General features: G+C 37.8%; 1 protein-coding gene across 1 annotated transcript in view; it reads right to left on the bottom strand.

Annotated features, from left to right (window-relative positions):
- LOC106067086 (mucin-2-like) overlaps positions 1-13,750 on the bottom strand; it is a 34,888-nt gene extending 21,138 nt beyond the window's left edge. The window contains exon 1 of the mRNA XM_056045573.1: positions 13,640-13,750. Coding sequence (XP_055901548.1) covers positions 13,640-13,750 — 111 coding nt within the window. The remainder of the gene's footprint in view (positions 1-13,639) is intronic.
- Between the last annotated feature and the right edge of the window lie 4,024 nt (positions 13,751-17,774).

The raw sequence follows: 17,774 nt of genomic DNA, 5'->3' as shown, positions 1-17,774 counted from the left end.
TGATATTAACGAATTAGTCAATTAATTATTGGTAAGTAATTATTTTGTTTGTTATCAAAAAGGTAAATAACTTCTACATTAGTAAGAAATATAGTTAGAAAGCTTTTTAAAAATTGTAAATAAGTTGTTGTTTTTTTTGTTATTTTGCTTATTCATAATGCCATAAACGATAGGGCGCCCGATTCCATAAATCGAAGAAATGGCAGACGCAGTTTCACCACGGTCATACCTCTTTATAGTGTCACATTTTTTTTCAGGAGGGGGTAAAGTTTTATGCCTACGTTTGGCAACTCTTCAGGCCACCATACACGACGGAACAACGCTATCAAAGTACGGGAGGTAGAGAAATCACTGACAGACAATCATGAATCACCACTTAACATAAGACGAGGCCAGATTTGAGCGTCGAAACACCGATTTGCAGCTGAATGATCACTGACAGACAATCATGAATCACCGCTTAACATAAGAAGAAGCGAGATTTGAGCGCCAAAACACCGATTTGCAGCTGAAGCATATATTGTCGCCGAGTCGGTGGCAAGTCGGATTACTGAATGTGTTGGATTAAAAAGTGTCTGTCTATCAACTTATAAAGAGCGATTATTTTTCTCTTAATAACTAATGAATGCTAGAATTAATCTAATTTATCCTTTTTATTCATTGTACTTCGAAAAAAATTATATAGTTCAAACTAGAGTTTGCCCAATGTGGCCAACGAGATAGTAATTCCTCTCCCAACGATATACATCAGCTGTCAAATTTGTAGGAAACTCGTTTGAGCTGTTTTCGAGATCCGTGTCCATCCAAGTTTTTTAACCCACCCACCCAGAAGGTTTTTAGTTCCCACGAATGTACGAGTTGAATAGAGGTGCTGTAAACTATAAGCGACACTGTTAGCGGTAAAAGCGTGCTAAATAGTGATGTGTACAAAGAAAAAAAAAATAGACTGAAGTCATATTTGTGATTGTTTGTTGGGAAGCGGGATGGAGGTTGGGATAATGTAATTATGTAATTAATTGTCCTCCCTTCAAGTTGATTCTTTAATCCTCACCTGGCGCCTCAACAGATACTTTTGCCTACTCGTGAAATTTGCGATGCGACAAAATCTACTGATAAAAAAAAATAAAAAAATATATTGTTTTTAATTTTTTTTTCAACACTTTAAAAACTTTTTTTTCTTCAATGAACTAATTTATTGTTTTTTTTTTAAGAATAGCAGCACGTGATATTGGCGTATCTTGTATATTTTATAGATCTAGATCAAATGTAGACACAAAAATTAATGACTTGTTTATAGCTGTCGAGGTTGTCTTGTCAATAAAAGGGAGGGGGCGAGGGGAAGAACTACACGACAAGGGAGACAATTAACGTCTGCATTTTATTCTTCTTTAAAAGAGTCAGATGCAATGTAAATAATTATATTAGAGTGAACCAAGCAGTTAATTAGTACAACTGACACGGTAATAGAGTGGTCCTAAGCCGTGTGTGTGTGTGTGTGTCTGTGCGTGCGTCATAGAAAATAGGGAAGGAGAATCGACAATGTCATAGAGGTCAAAGGTCAATTGTGGATCGGCCTGTCTACGTGATAAACAAAATGTTAATAAAAAAAAGAGTTCGTGTTTTATGTGAGAAAGTTAATATTTTCACGTAAACTCAAATGCGTTCCTGGAGGGTTCGCCATCTGTTTGGTAAGCAATGCAGGTAAAGGTGCAGGCCGGTGGTGTAGATTTGTTTGGCCTGTAAATATCCATAAGTATTGAATAAAATGATTGTTATTAAGATAATAAAAAAGTAAAGTTCCCCATTTCAGACCCTGTGGTCTCTAAGGCAGATGATGTAAGGGTCATCTATTACTTTGGCCATCGGTTAACGAGCAGAGTGTCATGTGGCCGGCACAACGACCAACCACCTTTACTTTCCCCAACTAAAGTCAGATACCCATTAGAGTTGGGTGGGCTCAGGGGCGCACTAAAATCCCGAAATTCTAAATCTTCACCGACATTCGAACCCAGGACGCCAGGTTTCAGCCACAGTGCCCCCAGATATTAAGAAATCGTTCAAAAAGGCCTGTTTTTTATTTCTAGGAAAAAGAACAATGTTTGTCTTTGCATAGTAGTTATTAATCTATATCTAGGTATTATTTAAATCAAAACGAACATTATTGCTGACGTTTACTACATTCACAACTTACTAGAGTTGTTATATCTTCTACGTAAAACCCCTTTTAGTAACATTATAGTAACGTTATGTTTGGTTTCAATTGAGGCGTCTTTAGTGAGATTCAAATCTTGAATTTACAAGTCTTTCTTGTGTCAGAACAGTCAAGTTTTTCCCTAGTCACTGATCATCGTTATAGTGACGTCGTTTGTGTCAGAACAGACCAAGCCCGTTACAAGACGTACTACTGAACAAGAGAATACTATTACAACGATCATGCCAGGTCTCTTGTTGCTGGGACGTTGGTTTGTAGCTCCAAACATCTAGTAGAACTAAACTAATGTGGGCGTAACTTATTCCTAATGTACAGCTTGAAAGAAAAGAAAACAAATTGATGACGCCATACATAAGGAAACCGGATGGAGGACTCGCACCGACCAAGTAATATACCAGCTATGTGAAGACTCCTCCATAGTGACTCGCACCGACCAAGTAATATACCAGCTATATGAAGAATCCTCCATAGTGATGGAAAAAAAAAAGGAACAGATTACGTTGGGATGGTCACCTGGAATGAATGTCAGAGAACAGAGAATCAAAGATTGCTAACCAGTAAAAAACAAAAAAAAAAAAAACAGGCGCCCCAAAGGCAGACCACGAGTACAGTGGCTTGATGATGGCAGAGGCAGATCCGGGCTTGAAGATGTAAAGCGAAGGATAGATAAAAATGGAGAGATGATCTAGAGCAGGCCAGGGCCCTTCATGAGCTATAGTGTCACTGGGATGGATAGATCAGAATGGAGACATGATCTAGAGCAGGCCAGGGCCCCCCATGAGCTATAGTGTCACTGGGATGGATAGATCAGAATGGAGACATGATCTATAGCAGGCCAGGGCCCCCCCCCATGAGCTATAATGTCACTGGGATGGATAGATCAGAATGGAGACATGATCTAGAGCAGGCCAGGGACCCCCCATGAGCTATAGTGTCACTGGGATGGATAGATCAGAATGGAGAGATGTTCTAGAGCAGGCCAGGGCCCCTCCATGACCTATAGTGTCACTGGGATGGATAGATAAGAATGGAGACATGATCTAGAGCAGGCCAGCCCCCCCCATGAGCTATAGTGTCACTGGGATGGATAGATCAGAATGGAGAGATGTTCTAGAGCAGGCCAGCCCCCCCCCCCCCCCCCATGAGCTATAGTGTCACTGGGATGGATAGATCATGAAAGTGGTTGTAATGAAATAATAATGAAGATAAGAAATAACTCACTACAAAAAACACTTACTTTCTGTCTCGCGTTGAATTAAGAAACACTTTCCACTTTCAACCCTGTGACTTAAATTAACATGCATATGAGACCATCTCGTGGTTTCATCAGAAACTCTACAGACAAAAAAACAACAACAACAACCGCTCCCCTTTTCCTTGTCGTTACCTTGGAAACAAACACATACACTTCCTAACATCTTTTCAAAGGCAAATGTTGTGCATCGAACGTCTCAAACTTATACAGGTGTGCATCCCAGCACACTCTAATTTAACAATATTTGACCTCATTTCTACTTATTAAAAGAAATAGTGCGCTGTAGACGCCAGGAGAATGAAATTCTGAAGTTCAGAAAGTCAGAAAAAGCTTTGCAACGGCGCAATGCCATGGACTGCGCTGAAACTTACAGCTTAGGGGGAGGGGGGGCAAAGTTTAGGGTGGGAGGATGGGGTCAAAGTTACCTACGTTGACCTACGAACTTATTGCTGTATAATAAGGAACAAATATTCATGTATTCTCGAAAGCCTAAAGCAACTCTTAAGTTTAAAAACTTGTTTATATGTCACGAGTGATAGAAACTCGACGGCCCAATATTTGAAGCACTATATCATCAGCTTTAATGCAGATTATATGCGTGAAGAGTTAGAGGGAAAACAAGTAGTCTTGAATTATTGATTACACAATACGTGCTTGTGAACTTTTACTACGTAAAAGATATATACCATATATATATATATATATATATATATATATTCATACACTTTCACTACTGGCTCTTTAGATACATAAAAAATGTCCTTCTTCAAGACACCGCTTTTGTTCATATGTTATAATGTACATATGCTGTATTGACTCAAGAAACAAAGGCTTTATTGTTCGACAGCAATGTCGTGAAAGTGACACAATAAACATTTTTATTAGGTAACGTCATAAGGATTATGAATGTCGTAAAGTGTCATTTCTATGCAGTGAAAGTCATAACAGTCATAAGATGTCAAGTAAAAAAACTACGTACTACTTGACAAAGCGAATTCTGCTTGACCTGGCTTGAATCGGGATCAGTCATTATAATATGGCCTCGATTCCTGAAACCCTGGGATAGAACTTTATATTGTTACCTCATTGCATAATTTTATAATAATATTGACATCCTTATTCTCATATTTTATGTTGCTCTGTTGATGGTTTGAATTGTAATTAGGTGCTAGAAAACCAGTTCACTGTTTGTGAATCACGTGATCTGATAGTTGCGGTATTGTTTCGGTCATTATTATTGTTATAATATTTATATTACCATTATTATTACTTTTAATTTATTTTCATCTTGATTAAGAGTAAATTGTTATTATTTGTAACTCAGACTGCCTTTGTAACACTTGTGTTTTGTGACAAAGCAAATAAAATTGTTAAATTAAATTGACTTGTGATGTCGCAACCTGTGGGCATTGAAGACCAATGGCTCGTTGCCGCGTCGTACAGACCCTTGCAAAATATAGGGCAGATGATGATCATTGAGGTTAACGAGGGTGTCATGTGCCCAGCATAACGACCAACCACCTTAATTTTTTTTCTTTAACTGATGTCAGGTACCCATCAGAGTTGGGAGGACTCTGGTCGTCCTGAAAATCGCGACATTGAAAAATCTCGGCTTGTGGACATTATAGAAACAACCCAACTTGGGTTTATTCCTTTTTTATTACATGAAGATATCACCTTTGACTTGTTTTATTTTTAATTCTAAAATCACATTGTGTTTTAAAAATACATTTGTTTAAAATAAATCAAATGAAATACAATTTTTATCATTATTCTGTGTCATTTTACGAATAAAGATTACATTTGGTAACTTTAACCGCGGCTATTTCGATTTTGAAAATAGGCTTAGTTGTTCTAGGCTAAAGTTATGTAATAACAGGTTAAATTCTCGTATTTTATCGTCCGTCACATGTGGGAGAATTAGTGATGATCAGTCCGTCATCAGGGTCAAGGTTTTAAATAGTATGATAATAATAATAATAATACTGTACTGGGATAGACCTATTTTGACCGACAAAACGGTAGATTTTAATCGCCCTGATTTGCTGCTCATCAATAAAATAGAAAAAGCCGCTACCATTATTGACATCGCCGTACCACTGTCTCACAATTTAAGAAAGTTGAGCTGGAAAAACAAAGAAAATATGGGAACCTTGGCTTGGAGATTAAGTGTTTATGGAAATCATCTAAAACAACAATATACCCCATTGTCATATCAACCGATGGGATAATAACAACTGACCTCACAGATACCTTCCTAGGAACATTCTCGTTGCCTGTCAGAGGGCGGTACTGCTGCAGACCTGCCACATCAACGGCAAATTCCTTGGTGGAAACTGATAAAGGGACTACGATGAATTTTGTTTCCCTTTAACGAAACTCGACACTGGTTGCCTCTGAGAATGAATACTCGTTCTTTTCTAACATAATAATAATAATTCCTTAGAAAATTCCTCAATGGACACTGATAAAGGGATACCATGAATTTTGTTTCTCTTTAACGAAACTCGACCCTGGCAGTGCCAGAGAATGACTACTCGTTTGTTTCTAACATAATAATAGTGCCAGAGGATGAATATTAGCTGGCTTCTAACGTAATAATAATATAAATCTTCACAATTTGTGTATTAAAAATACATTATAACTTTTGAAACAAAATATAGGTATTCACTCATTGTGAACCGTTTACATCAGATAGATCAATTCTATTTAACCATTTGATTGCCTGGGGAACAAATGAGTTCTTGCGTTTGTTTGTGTTTGTAAACAGTATCTTATTTCTCATTTGTGATGGTACAACCTCAACATCCTGGCCTAATGGGGTTTTGTTTGCTACCAGTTTATTTGTATCGTTAATGTTCAGATGGACATACCAAGCATTGATATGGAAACTAAAATACAGCAGAGGTGAGCAGGGTTAAACTTGACAAGTCCTTTTCGCTAACAGTAAGGGAGGACAATTTTCTTTATAGTAGTAATGTTTGTTGCCCTTTTTGTTTTAGTGATACAATGAGTATTTACAGTAAAATTTGTCATGTGCCTCTGTCTCCCAGGTGGCTGGGTCTAAGCTTAACGCCTTCAGAGAACTGGCGCACAGGTTGCTGAGGAAAAGAGAACCATGCTGGCAGAAGAAAAACGCCAGAGAAGAAAAGCAAGGCCCACGGAATAACCTGCCCAGTGTGCAGCCGAACATTCCGGACTCACATAGGTCTCACCAGCCACATGAAGAGGCATAAAACCCCAGTGCAAAGCCCTCAGCCCCCTGGATGATAAAGTGGTCATCATTGAACCACGATGGACGAACTATATATATATACAGTAAAGTTGAAATTATCACCAGGAAAGTGCGAAGGTATTTAAAAGTTTGCACTATTTCAATGTTCTCGCCACATACAGAAAGAAAAATCATTTTCTTCTTTCTTAAAAAAAACACAGTATTCTAAATAATGCCTTGGCAAAGAAGGAAACGGAGGCTTGAGAATCAATTCCCACTTTGTCCAAACACTTCGGGCTTGCACTAGAACACACACACACATATATAGTTTAACCCAATTTTAACCCAATATGTTTTTTAAAGCCAACATTGAAATGTTGAAAGATAAAAATATATTTCCTTTCGCTTTCAGCACTTAGCAACACTATTTTTTGGTTCGTAACTTTTATTATTCCCATTTTTTATCAATCTAGATCAAAATCCAGACAAAAGGATTGTCTGATCAAATTGGTCATTGCAATGCCGGAAGTGTCGTGGATATAAATTACTCACCAAAAAAAAAAAAGATGGTCTTCTGTTTTTAACCTTCATTAACTTGGTAATCCCTAAAATCTAGATCCGTTATGATTACAGTGTGAAGGAGTATTTCCGGAAAGACTGACATTGACTGATTTAATATACACATCTCTTCGATGAAGGTCTTACAGTTGTGTTTTAATTGAGTGCTACAGTTGCATACATAAGAAGTGGATAGGCACAGTATCAAAGTTTTGAAATGGGAGAGGTTGACTATCATTAAATCATAGATGTTGTCCAGCGAACATGTGAAATAATAATAATAATATAATAGATGGTGACAACATTGACAAGGCTGAATCCTTAACATGGACATAATAGCAGGATGTTTAGACTTTTCAGAATCTGCCTACCTAGGTCACCATAACCATGTTGCAAAATTAATACACCACACCTGTCTTTGACACATAATTTGATCAATTAGAATACACTTCCTTATCACAAATACTCTCCACAAGAAGATCTCGAGTCTACTGTCAAGTACACATTTCGAACATGCTATTTCTCCCACTTCTCGGATCAAGTTGAAATGTTGCTCGATTGTTCATTTTTACCTACAAATTTTTAGTTTTAAATTAATCAATCAAACGATGCACCAATTGATTTATAAATTAGTGGTAATTAATTAATTTTTGTTTGATATAGAAAATGATAAATAAATATTAGCCAACAGTATTAAAACTGTAAATGCGCAGTTCTTTCCCTGATATAAACTTTTTTTTTTAAGAATTTTTTTTTTCTATTTTGTTTGTTATTTTAAAATCCGGAGTCAGCTTGGTACCCTCGTTAATATGTCTGTCAGAGTAGAAAACACAAAGTCCGTGTGGAAAACGAATATGGTCCACAGTAAGCTATCCTACCGGGTTCGAAACAGGGCCGGCCTTTGGCATAGGCAAACTCCGTAGCCGCCTAAGGACTTGGATTGGTGGGGACCTTGCAAAGGGCTCAAAACAATGTTTTTAAAGAGAAGAAAGCGCTGAACTTGTGCCAAGTGCTATTGTTGGAGTACACTAGAGTGACTAGTCCAAGTTTGAAATACATTTTAATTTATTTCGCTTATTTTTAAATTTTTCTATTTTCTCTGGGGCCTACGAATTCACTTCGCCTAGGGCCTCCATTATTTAAGGCAATCCCCGTTCGTAACCATTGCACTTGATGGGAATGAGAGTATTCAGAAAGCACTTTTGTGGCGTTCTCCCCCCCCCTTTCCAATCAAAGGGTGGAGCCCTAGGTGGGTGTACCGACTCATCATCATCATCATCATCATCATCATTATCTTTCCTTATGAGTTCCTCATGGAACATAGGGCCTCAGTAAAAACGCGCCACTCTTCACGATCGCTTGCTAGTTTTTTAATGGCTTCTCAGCTCTTTCCTGTACTGTCTAAACCCGGCCATTATTCCGGCCCTGGTAGCATGTAAAACTTATTCATTCAATCTAGTAGTTAAAACCAATTATGATACATCATTTTGTTATTCATATGCCTGCATTTCGCAGTTGTTTTTATTTCTCCAGACACAGCTTCTTATCGCCTTAGATTAAAATATGCTAATTAATTTCATGCATTAACAGAACTGGAGAATAGCACGCACTCTAGAGATATGGCTAACAATGAACATTACTGGCGTGTCCAATTGAAAGATAACTAATGAATTATTAATTAATTAACGCTTCCGTAATTATGGTTATTATGTAATTTTTAAGTACAGCTGTCCTCCCCCCCCCCCTAAAAAAACTAGCAATAAAAAAACTTTCTTGAATAAATGTACCAAGTAGCGGAGCAAATAGCTGTACCAACTACCAATGCAAGATTTCATGACTAGCTGTACCAACTACCAATGCAAGATTTCATGACTAGCTGTACCAACTAGCAATGCAAGATTTCATGACTAGCTGTACCAACTACCAATGCAAGATTTCATGACTAGCTGTACCAACTACCAATGCAAAGATTTCATGAATAGCTGTACTAACTACCAATGCAAAGATTTCATGACTAGCTGTACCAACTACCAATGCAAGATTTCATGAATAGCTGTACCAACTACCAATGCAAGATTTCATGAATAGCTGTACTAACTAAAAATGCAAAGATTTCATGAATAGCTGTAACAACTACCAATGCAAAGATTTTAAGAATAGCTGTACCAACTACCAATGCAAAGATCTCAGGACTAGCTGTACTAACTACCAATGCAAAGAGTTCATGAAAAGCTGTACCAACTACCAATGCAAAGATTCATGAATAGCTATACTAACTACCAATGCAAAGATTTTATGACTAGATGTACAGACTACCAATGCAAAGATCTCATGACTAGCTGTACTAACTACCAATGCAAAGATCTCATGACTAGCTGTACCAACTACCAATGCAAAGATCTCATGACTAGCTGTACCAACTACCAATGCAAAGATCTCACCCACATATCCCTTCCTTTCTATTCCCCCCCCCCCCCCGCGTGCTGATATGTAAACAATGCACTACTAATGTCTGGTGCTCATGGTATTGAACGGAAGATCAGTTTAGATCAGGATCGAATTAAAGATTAGTATCTTCGTATTTCCTTCGTCTTGTTGTGACTCAGGGACACGTCTGCTAGTGAGCCATGGATTGTCTCCATTAGTTTATGTGACAAGTTTATTCTACCAGTTAAGCTCGGCTCAGGCAGTGGGGTGAATTCAAGAAGTAGGGGAGATGTCATGGAGATAAACATCAAATATAAGCCAACAAAAGGGGAGATGTCATGGAGATAAACATCAAATATAAGCCAACAAAAGGGGAGATGTCATGGAGATAAACATCAAATATAAGCCAACAAAAGGGGAGATGTCATGGAGATAAACATCAAATATAAGCCAACAAAAGGGGAGATGTCATGGAGATAAACATCAAATATAAGCCAACAAAAGGGGAGATGTCATGGAGATAAACATCAAATATAAGCCAACAAAAGGGGAGATGTCATGGAGATAAACATCAAATATAAGCCAACAAAAGGGGAGATGTCATGGAGATAAACATCAAATATAAGCCAACAAAAGGGGAGATGTCATGGAGATAAACATCAAATATAAGCCAACAAAAGGGGAGATGTCATGGAGATAAACATCAAATATAAGCCAACAAAAGGGGAGATGTCATGGAGATAAACATCAAATATAAGCCAACAAAAGGGGAGATGTCATGGAGATAAACATCAAATATAAGCCAACAAAAGGGGAGATGTCATGGAGATAAACATCAAATATAAGCCAACAAAAGGGGAGATTAACGTCGCATTCACAAGATGATATCCCAGTAGTTGGTGAGTGTGCAATATCTATTGTCACGAATCGATACTGTGACCTAATTCTACCTCTAGAAACCGGGGTCAGGTCAAAGAAGTCGCAGAACAAACACGTGTTAATTATAATCATCCAATCAGAGAGGAGGTCAAGAAAAAAAGTCGCATACGTCAATTTCTAGAATGTCATAGTTAATAAAATATTTAGAATAGAAGTTTCTATGAATCTGGAAAATAGACTTCGGTTTAAATAGAATATTTAAAAGGAAAGAAGGTGATGGAAATAGCTGACAGGGCAGCTTTCTTTTACTTTCTCTTGACTGATGCAGCTTTATTTCTTTTGCTTTCGGCGAAGTTCGTACTAGTACGTATAGACCAGTGATGCCGAAGCTACGGCCCGCGGGCCATATCCGGCCCGTGACTTGTTTCCATCCGGCCCGCCGAAAAATCGGAACAAAGTGTAGAAAAAAGAAAAGGTTGACAATTTTTTTGCCAACGTTAGGATTGGAACTTTGATATCATTCCAATCTAATGTTTTCTAATATTCATAATATATTTTTTTTTTAAAGAACACAACGTTTAGTTTAGTTTTGGCGACAAAAGTTGGCAGTGATTTTTTGGTTCTTCGACAATGTCGCTGCTGTCTTGAGTTGGCCGTATCCTTGACACCTTGTGTGCGCAACACAGGGCATCATTACTGTGTTCTTTTGGTGTCAATGCGAGTGGTACCATACCATCTAATATTTGTGCGTTAATGAAATGGGAGCAAACATGGGTTTAAGGATAATAACAAAAAAATAATTTAAAGCACTTCATTGAGTAGGTGTACACAAACTTTTTCAATGATAAACAAAAGTTAGGGTTAGGGTTATGTAATCGCTTGAAGGGTGTAAGCAGAGCCACGTGTTTGTAATAAACTATTTAAACTAGTTTATTCTCAGTTTCATAGTTTCTTCTTTTTATTGTCGTGGTCCGCTACACGAGTGCTGGAAATTAAAATGGCCCGCAGACCGAATACGGTTGGGCATCACTGGTATAGACCATGCTGTCCGGTCTTGGGCTATCTCCTCCCACATACTTTGGTTGATGCCTGTGGTTCTCATGTCTCACTTGCAGACATCTCTGTAGGCTAGTCTTGGGCGGCCCTTGGGTCTGACTGCAAGCTCAGCATATAGGATGTCTTTAGGGACTCTTCCATCCATATCCTTCGACAAAACACATTCTCCAAAGGCATCCATAACATGGGAGGATTGTTATAGAGTGTGTGTGTGTGTTCTTTCAAGGTGATGGTGAAGAAAGGGAGCATTATTTTTGGTCTTGGAAAATGATGAAATCACGACAGGGTCTGTCATAATTTAAGCTAAAAATGGGAAACTATCTAGTGACACGAAAAAGTAAAGACGTGTTTTTGTTGTGAGTTAGATTTGGATTAAATATCAGTTTATTTCATTACTGTTTGATCTCATCTCAAGTTAAATCTGTGTATTGTAATATTGTTCACAAGAGAAGTTTGTTCCAGTTACTCAAAAGTTTACTTATTTTAAAAAAATGGCGTAATTATATTCATATAACAATAATGACTGATAAGAGCGACAAGCCAACGACCGATAATTAACATAATAATAATAGTATTAATAGTAATCTTTATTATTTATTGGTAAATTTGTCTTACAACCTATGCAATCTGGTGCTACATTCCAACGACCGACTTATAACAAGTCTTAAGTGTTATCGTCAATTAATTAAATAAATTACATTTCTATGTACGTAATTTGAAACTTGTCAAAATGTCATTAGCCAATCCCTGTTCGTCATCGTTAATCCAATGTAAGACTACCTCAGAAATGACATCTTTAAATTGTTAAACCCAATTTCTTTTTTTTTTACGGTGAGAGGGTTTCTTGCCCTTAAAGTTGCGTAATTCTATGTCAACTAGGTAAGAAAAAATATATGACTTCAAGTATTTACCTGCGTCCGCTCTTGAGGCGCAAATGACTCGACATTTGTATCATTTCAATCAAAAAGTATAACATTCTACATTAGTCGCCATGCCTAACTAGGTCACGTCTGCCCAACTAGCATTAGAGTTGTTGCCCCCTTTCTTAGTTCTGTACTTCTCTTGTTGTCGCAAAACAAAAAATGATTGTAAATCAACTTGATAAATACCGTGTGGGCTAACTTGGACATATCCCATTATCGGTCACGTGACATGTTTGCCTGTTTCCACGCCCAGTGTAGGTGAAGTGTCAAGGATTAGTTGCGACCAACAATATAGATCTCAAAACACATCATCATCATGTTACTTGTTTCGAATGAGGCTTGGTCATCTGGACTCTTCTCCTTTTAAAAGTGGCTATATGATACTACTATGATACTACAATGATACTACTATGATACTACAATGATACTACTATGACATATTTCAAGAAGTCGAAATCTATCCTTCCTATGTACTGTTTGAAACAAACTCAGTAATAATGCGTACAGTAGCTAAATGAATGGGGTGTCGATGTCTAGTTCCTTGACCAGTACTGCAACTTGAAATCTTTTTGCCCTACTGTAAGATGACACATTTTTACAAAGCTTATATTAACTCACTCTGTCTGTCTGGTAAAAAGTTGATACACATTCTCGAATCAATGTGAAATTTTAAACAATTATTTATTGTGCCCAACAAAGCATACTTAATAAAAGCATTAACTAATTAGTCAATTAATTATTTTGTTTAATATCGAAAAGGGAAATAACATTATTGACATACATATTTGTAAATGTGAAACCCTTCCCATTAGATAACCCTTGGTGTGTTTATGTTTTTTTTTAAGTATTTTTTTTTATTTTCTTGTTTTGTTCTTTTTTTTATCGTTTTGAAAAAAAAAAAGCAAAAAAAAAAAAAAAAAAAAAAAAAAAAAAAACCAACACTATTCATTTACTTAAATAAACTCGTTTCACGATGTACACATTAAGGTACTGGCGCATGGAGTTACAGAACCTACATATATGTCCACTGAAGTCTACTATCTATATGGAAAAGTCATTTTGTCTTTGAAATATGATTCTTACTGTAGTAATTTTACAACATATAATTTACTTACCCTACCTTTTACCTTAGTCTGCTTGACCGTTGAAGCACCAAGCAAGATTTGTCGACCGTCTTTCTCCATTCCTAACTGTCCTTTGCCTCTTTCAATGGCAGGCCTGTCCATTCCTTTATGTGGTCCTCCCAGTGCTTTCTCTATCTGCCTCTTCTTCTTTTACCTGGTACGGTTCCCTGAAGGAAGGTCTTTGTGAGCCCCGAAGAACTTGTAATATGGCCATTTACTGACATGTTTCATCAATTATATTGTCAAAATGTAAGCCTAGTGTTTTTAAAGTCTATTTTGTTTTGTGTTTTATATCCTCTTTTGTAAGGCTTTCGCCGCCTTTCTGTCTGGTAAAACTGCTTAGTATCGGCATTCTCAAACAGGGCAAGTTAACAATGTCTTTAATCAAGGATTTCTACCATGACCTTCTAATATTGCATATTTTTCCAAGACTGGGTTTAGTCATTTAGTACATAATATAAAGTGTGTAGGTCTATACAAAATGATGTAATGCATGTACTATAGCTAAGTAAACTGGAAATTTCACTTGTGATCAGAGGCGTAGTGAGCAGACGTGCGCCCGGGGCAAGAAAATTTATTGGCGCCCCCCCCTCCAATTTTCCATGAACATCACATAGAAATATAGGCTTATAAATAAAACTATTTAATATTTAATAATAATATAATACAAATACATTTTTGTTTCTTTGCGCCTCTTTAAGTGTGGCACCCCGCTGAGGGTCTCGCCTTGGGGCATCGTGCCCCATTGCCCTCCCCCTCACTACGCCTCTGCTTCTGATATGGATCAACAAATAACGATGTGTCTGGCACGTGAAACGTGTCCTCGCGTGACCCTTATTTACATACGTCCTAGACCTTTGTTGCTGGGTTCTGTGAAAGAACAACTGAAGTGATGGGAGAAACCATTTGGAAAGAAATATAAACTCACATACAAATGAGTTCGACTATGTCTTTAAATACCCCCCCCCCACACTTAACCTTAAATATGAATACGTCTACAACCCTCCGGTAGTCAGTCATGCAGAAACAAAAGCTAGTCCCTTTGACGTTGCTGTTATCAGGTAATTATCGTCAACGTGGGATTTAAAGGTAGGCAGTGCAGGTAGGGGTAGGGTAGCACAAGCTAGCACGACACCAGGAACGAAGGCAAGGAGGCAGGTAAAGGAAGAACATAGGCAGACAATATTAAGTTACTGGCATTACACACCTGAAAGTCGGCTACCTCCCCCCCCCTCCTCATTAGTTCCAAGGGTTTATTAACATCCTCTCTTTTTCTTTCTTAAATGTCTATAAACGGGCCACATTTTAACTATCCCCTAAAATAGTTGTTTTTTTTTTAAACCTGTGAATTATTGTATCTGTTATAATGAAATGAAACGGCTTTCTTTCCTAACTTTTCTCTCTCTCTCGCACTCTCTCTCTCCCCTCTCTCTCTTTCTCTGGAACCCCCTTTTTTACTTTCTACGCATCATAATGTTCTCTGACGTAAACATATGACTCGATTTGGAACGATCTGCTTTATAACGCCCCGCTCTCCAGTAGTCTCCGACAACCAGTCCAACTCCTGACCTTCACGTATCGCTCAAATATTGTATCCGGCGGAACTGTTTTCACTAACAGGAGGTGAAAAGGCGAGTAACTTGCACCTAAACCAGTAAGCTTCGGACAGGATGGGCTCGTTAGCCTTGGCTTGTTACCAGCCTAGGAAAGGAAAACTCCGAATTCAAACCTCTGCTGCCTTGCAGCTATACCCGACCATGGGAAATGCTTCGGGAATCAATCTGAGAAAAAATCAGTGACCCTTAGGAAGTTTGGAGTGCACAGTGCTACATCCTGGCAGAGCCTTCGACGCCGCTGCGCAATGGCTGTTCCATAGGATACATCTGCTGCGTGGAGGGAGGGGAACTGGGCAACATTATTCCGACCACAGCTAATGCCCGAGCTTTCATCTCACTTGTATTAGGTGATCGAAAGTACCTTAGCGATTTAAAGAGGTCATAAAAATTAGGGCTTGCAATGTAGCAGTTCTAACACCTATAACTAACATCATCTTCCAACATATTTACTTCCTTCTTCCCCCCCCCCCCTCCATGCCTTTCTCTTTCCTGCCTAGCTAGTTTTTTTTATTATGTTTGATACGATTTTCTTTTATTTGTAATTCTCGAATAAACAGCTATAAAATGCGGCTAAATGTGCTTTTTTCAAAAAAATAAAAGCATCATATTACTGAAAAGGCGAACACCAATAACTTGCAAAAAGTTGCCATAATGAAATTGTGTATTTTCTATCTGAGCTTCTACCATAATATGCCCTGCGTTTCTCTATGGCATAATCTTTATCATCACTGGAACTCAAGACCGTTGGTTTTAACGGTTTCTACACACGCGACCTATACACACAGAAGCGTCATCCTTAACCGATGACATATGTCCCCCTTCTGGAAACCAAAACATTCTAGATGCGCCTATGCCAGAACTAATAAACCAGTGGTGCCTTAAATAAAGTCAGGATTTGTTACAGTTGGGTAAGTCCCTTACCTTTCGATACGGTGTCAATGCCCTGGACGTCCTTGGCAGGTAATGGAAACCCTGTCACGCGTTGTCTGGGATCGCTCGCCCGTGTCCAGGTCACAGTTCCTTACCAGATACACAAATGTGATCATTTAATACCTAGTAAGGCAATGGGGCTCAACTACCAGCAGTCATCCTCTGTCGTCCTGCGAAATGTTTGGGCCAGGACGTAATATCTTATTTATAAAGTAACGGTCTGAAACTAAGAAATATTATTTGATTTTAAAAAGCAACCGAAAAGATGTAAAAAAAAAAAAAAAAAACAAGAGGTCATAACAATTGATACCAAAATGAAATACTTGAAAGCTCTCTAAGCAGAATCTCTGTACTTCATTGTAACGGAACTCTGTTCAAGACAAGGTTCAGCACAAGGGTCGTCAAAAAAACAATTTTTTCTTTAAGAAAAAACAAAAAAAAAACAACTTTCGGCTTAAATTGCCTTAAACTATCATTGAGCTTAATAACATACATACAAACAAGCAGAGGCGTAGCTAGGGTGGGGGGAGAAGTTGAACCCCTCCCTCGGCCTCCACTTGAAGGGGGCCCCAAATAAGTGATTTTTACATTAAATATTAAATATTACGCAAAATGCAGGGGCCCCCACAGAGGTCAAGCCCACGGGGCTCCCAAATGATGACAAAGTCCTAGCTACGCCACTGCAAACAAAAGTACATTTAAGAAAATAATATTTTTAAAAAAAGATTTTAACACGCACTAGTGATGAACTATTGATGACACAGAAAGCCCTTACATGCCTACACATTTCTCGATCCACACCTGATAAATGGCTCGCAAAAAAATTAATAATATATTTTTAATATAATAATACAATATATATATATATATATATATATATTATATATATATATATATATATATATATATATATATATATATATATATATATATATATATATATTGACCTTATTTTTTTCGATTCGCACGGAAGCACATTAGTTCGGGTTATCATTACAACCATATCGGTCACAAGAGTGACAATAAAATTCGCTGGAGCGAATCTGTAACGCTAGAAAGAATGTGGAGATATCAGAGGAATCGTGTTCTTCTGTTCCCTCAGTGTTAAGTTAATTCTGGCCAATGTTTCACGTTGGGTATACAGTTATCCCATCTAAGGCTACTTTGTGTGTGTGTGTGCGTTGTGTGTGTAGCTTTGTATATATGTGGGAAATAACTTAATCTATTTTAGGCTTTGTGTATGTGTGACAGGAAGAGAGATGGAAGGGGGTGGGTGCGACATAACATTAAGCAACCATTTGTTTCGGCCGTAAGCCGTTCTGTCTTTTAATAGTTGATAGAGTTTATTATTATTATTATCTTATATCTTATATAATACATACGTTACTTCAAAAAAGATTACGTCCTACGCGTCATGCATTTAGTCATGCATATTAACCAATGACTTATATTCTGCCGAGTCACTGGTTTTCCTGGCTAGCTCAGGCAACCCATTCCATGCTCTAATAGCACTATGGAAGAAGGAGCATTTGTACAAATTTGTCCCAGCATATGGGATGAGGAATGTGCCTTTATCTTTG

Source organism: Biomphalaria glabrata, chromosome 11, assembly GCF_947242115.1.
Source record: "Biomphalaria glabrata chromosome 11, xgBioGlab47.1, whole genome shotgun sequence".
Taxonomy (NCBI): domain Eukaryota; kingdom Metazoa; phylum Mollusca; class Gastropoda; family Planorbidae; genus Biomphalaria; species Biomphalaria glabrata.
The sequence above is the reverse complement of the archived record's forward strand: the minus strand, read 5'-3'. Positions and strand labels throughout refer to the sequence as shown.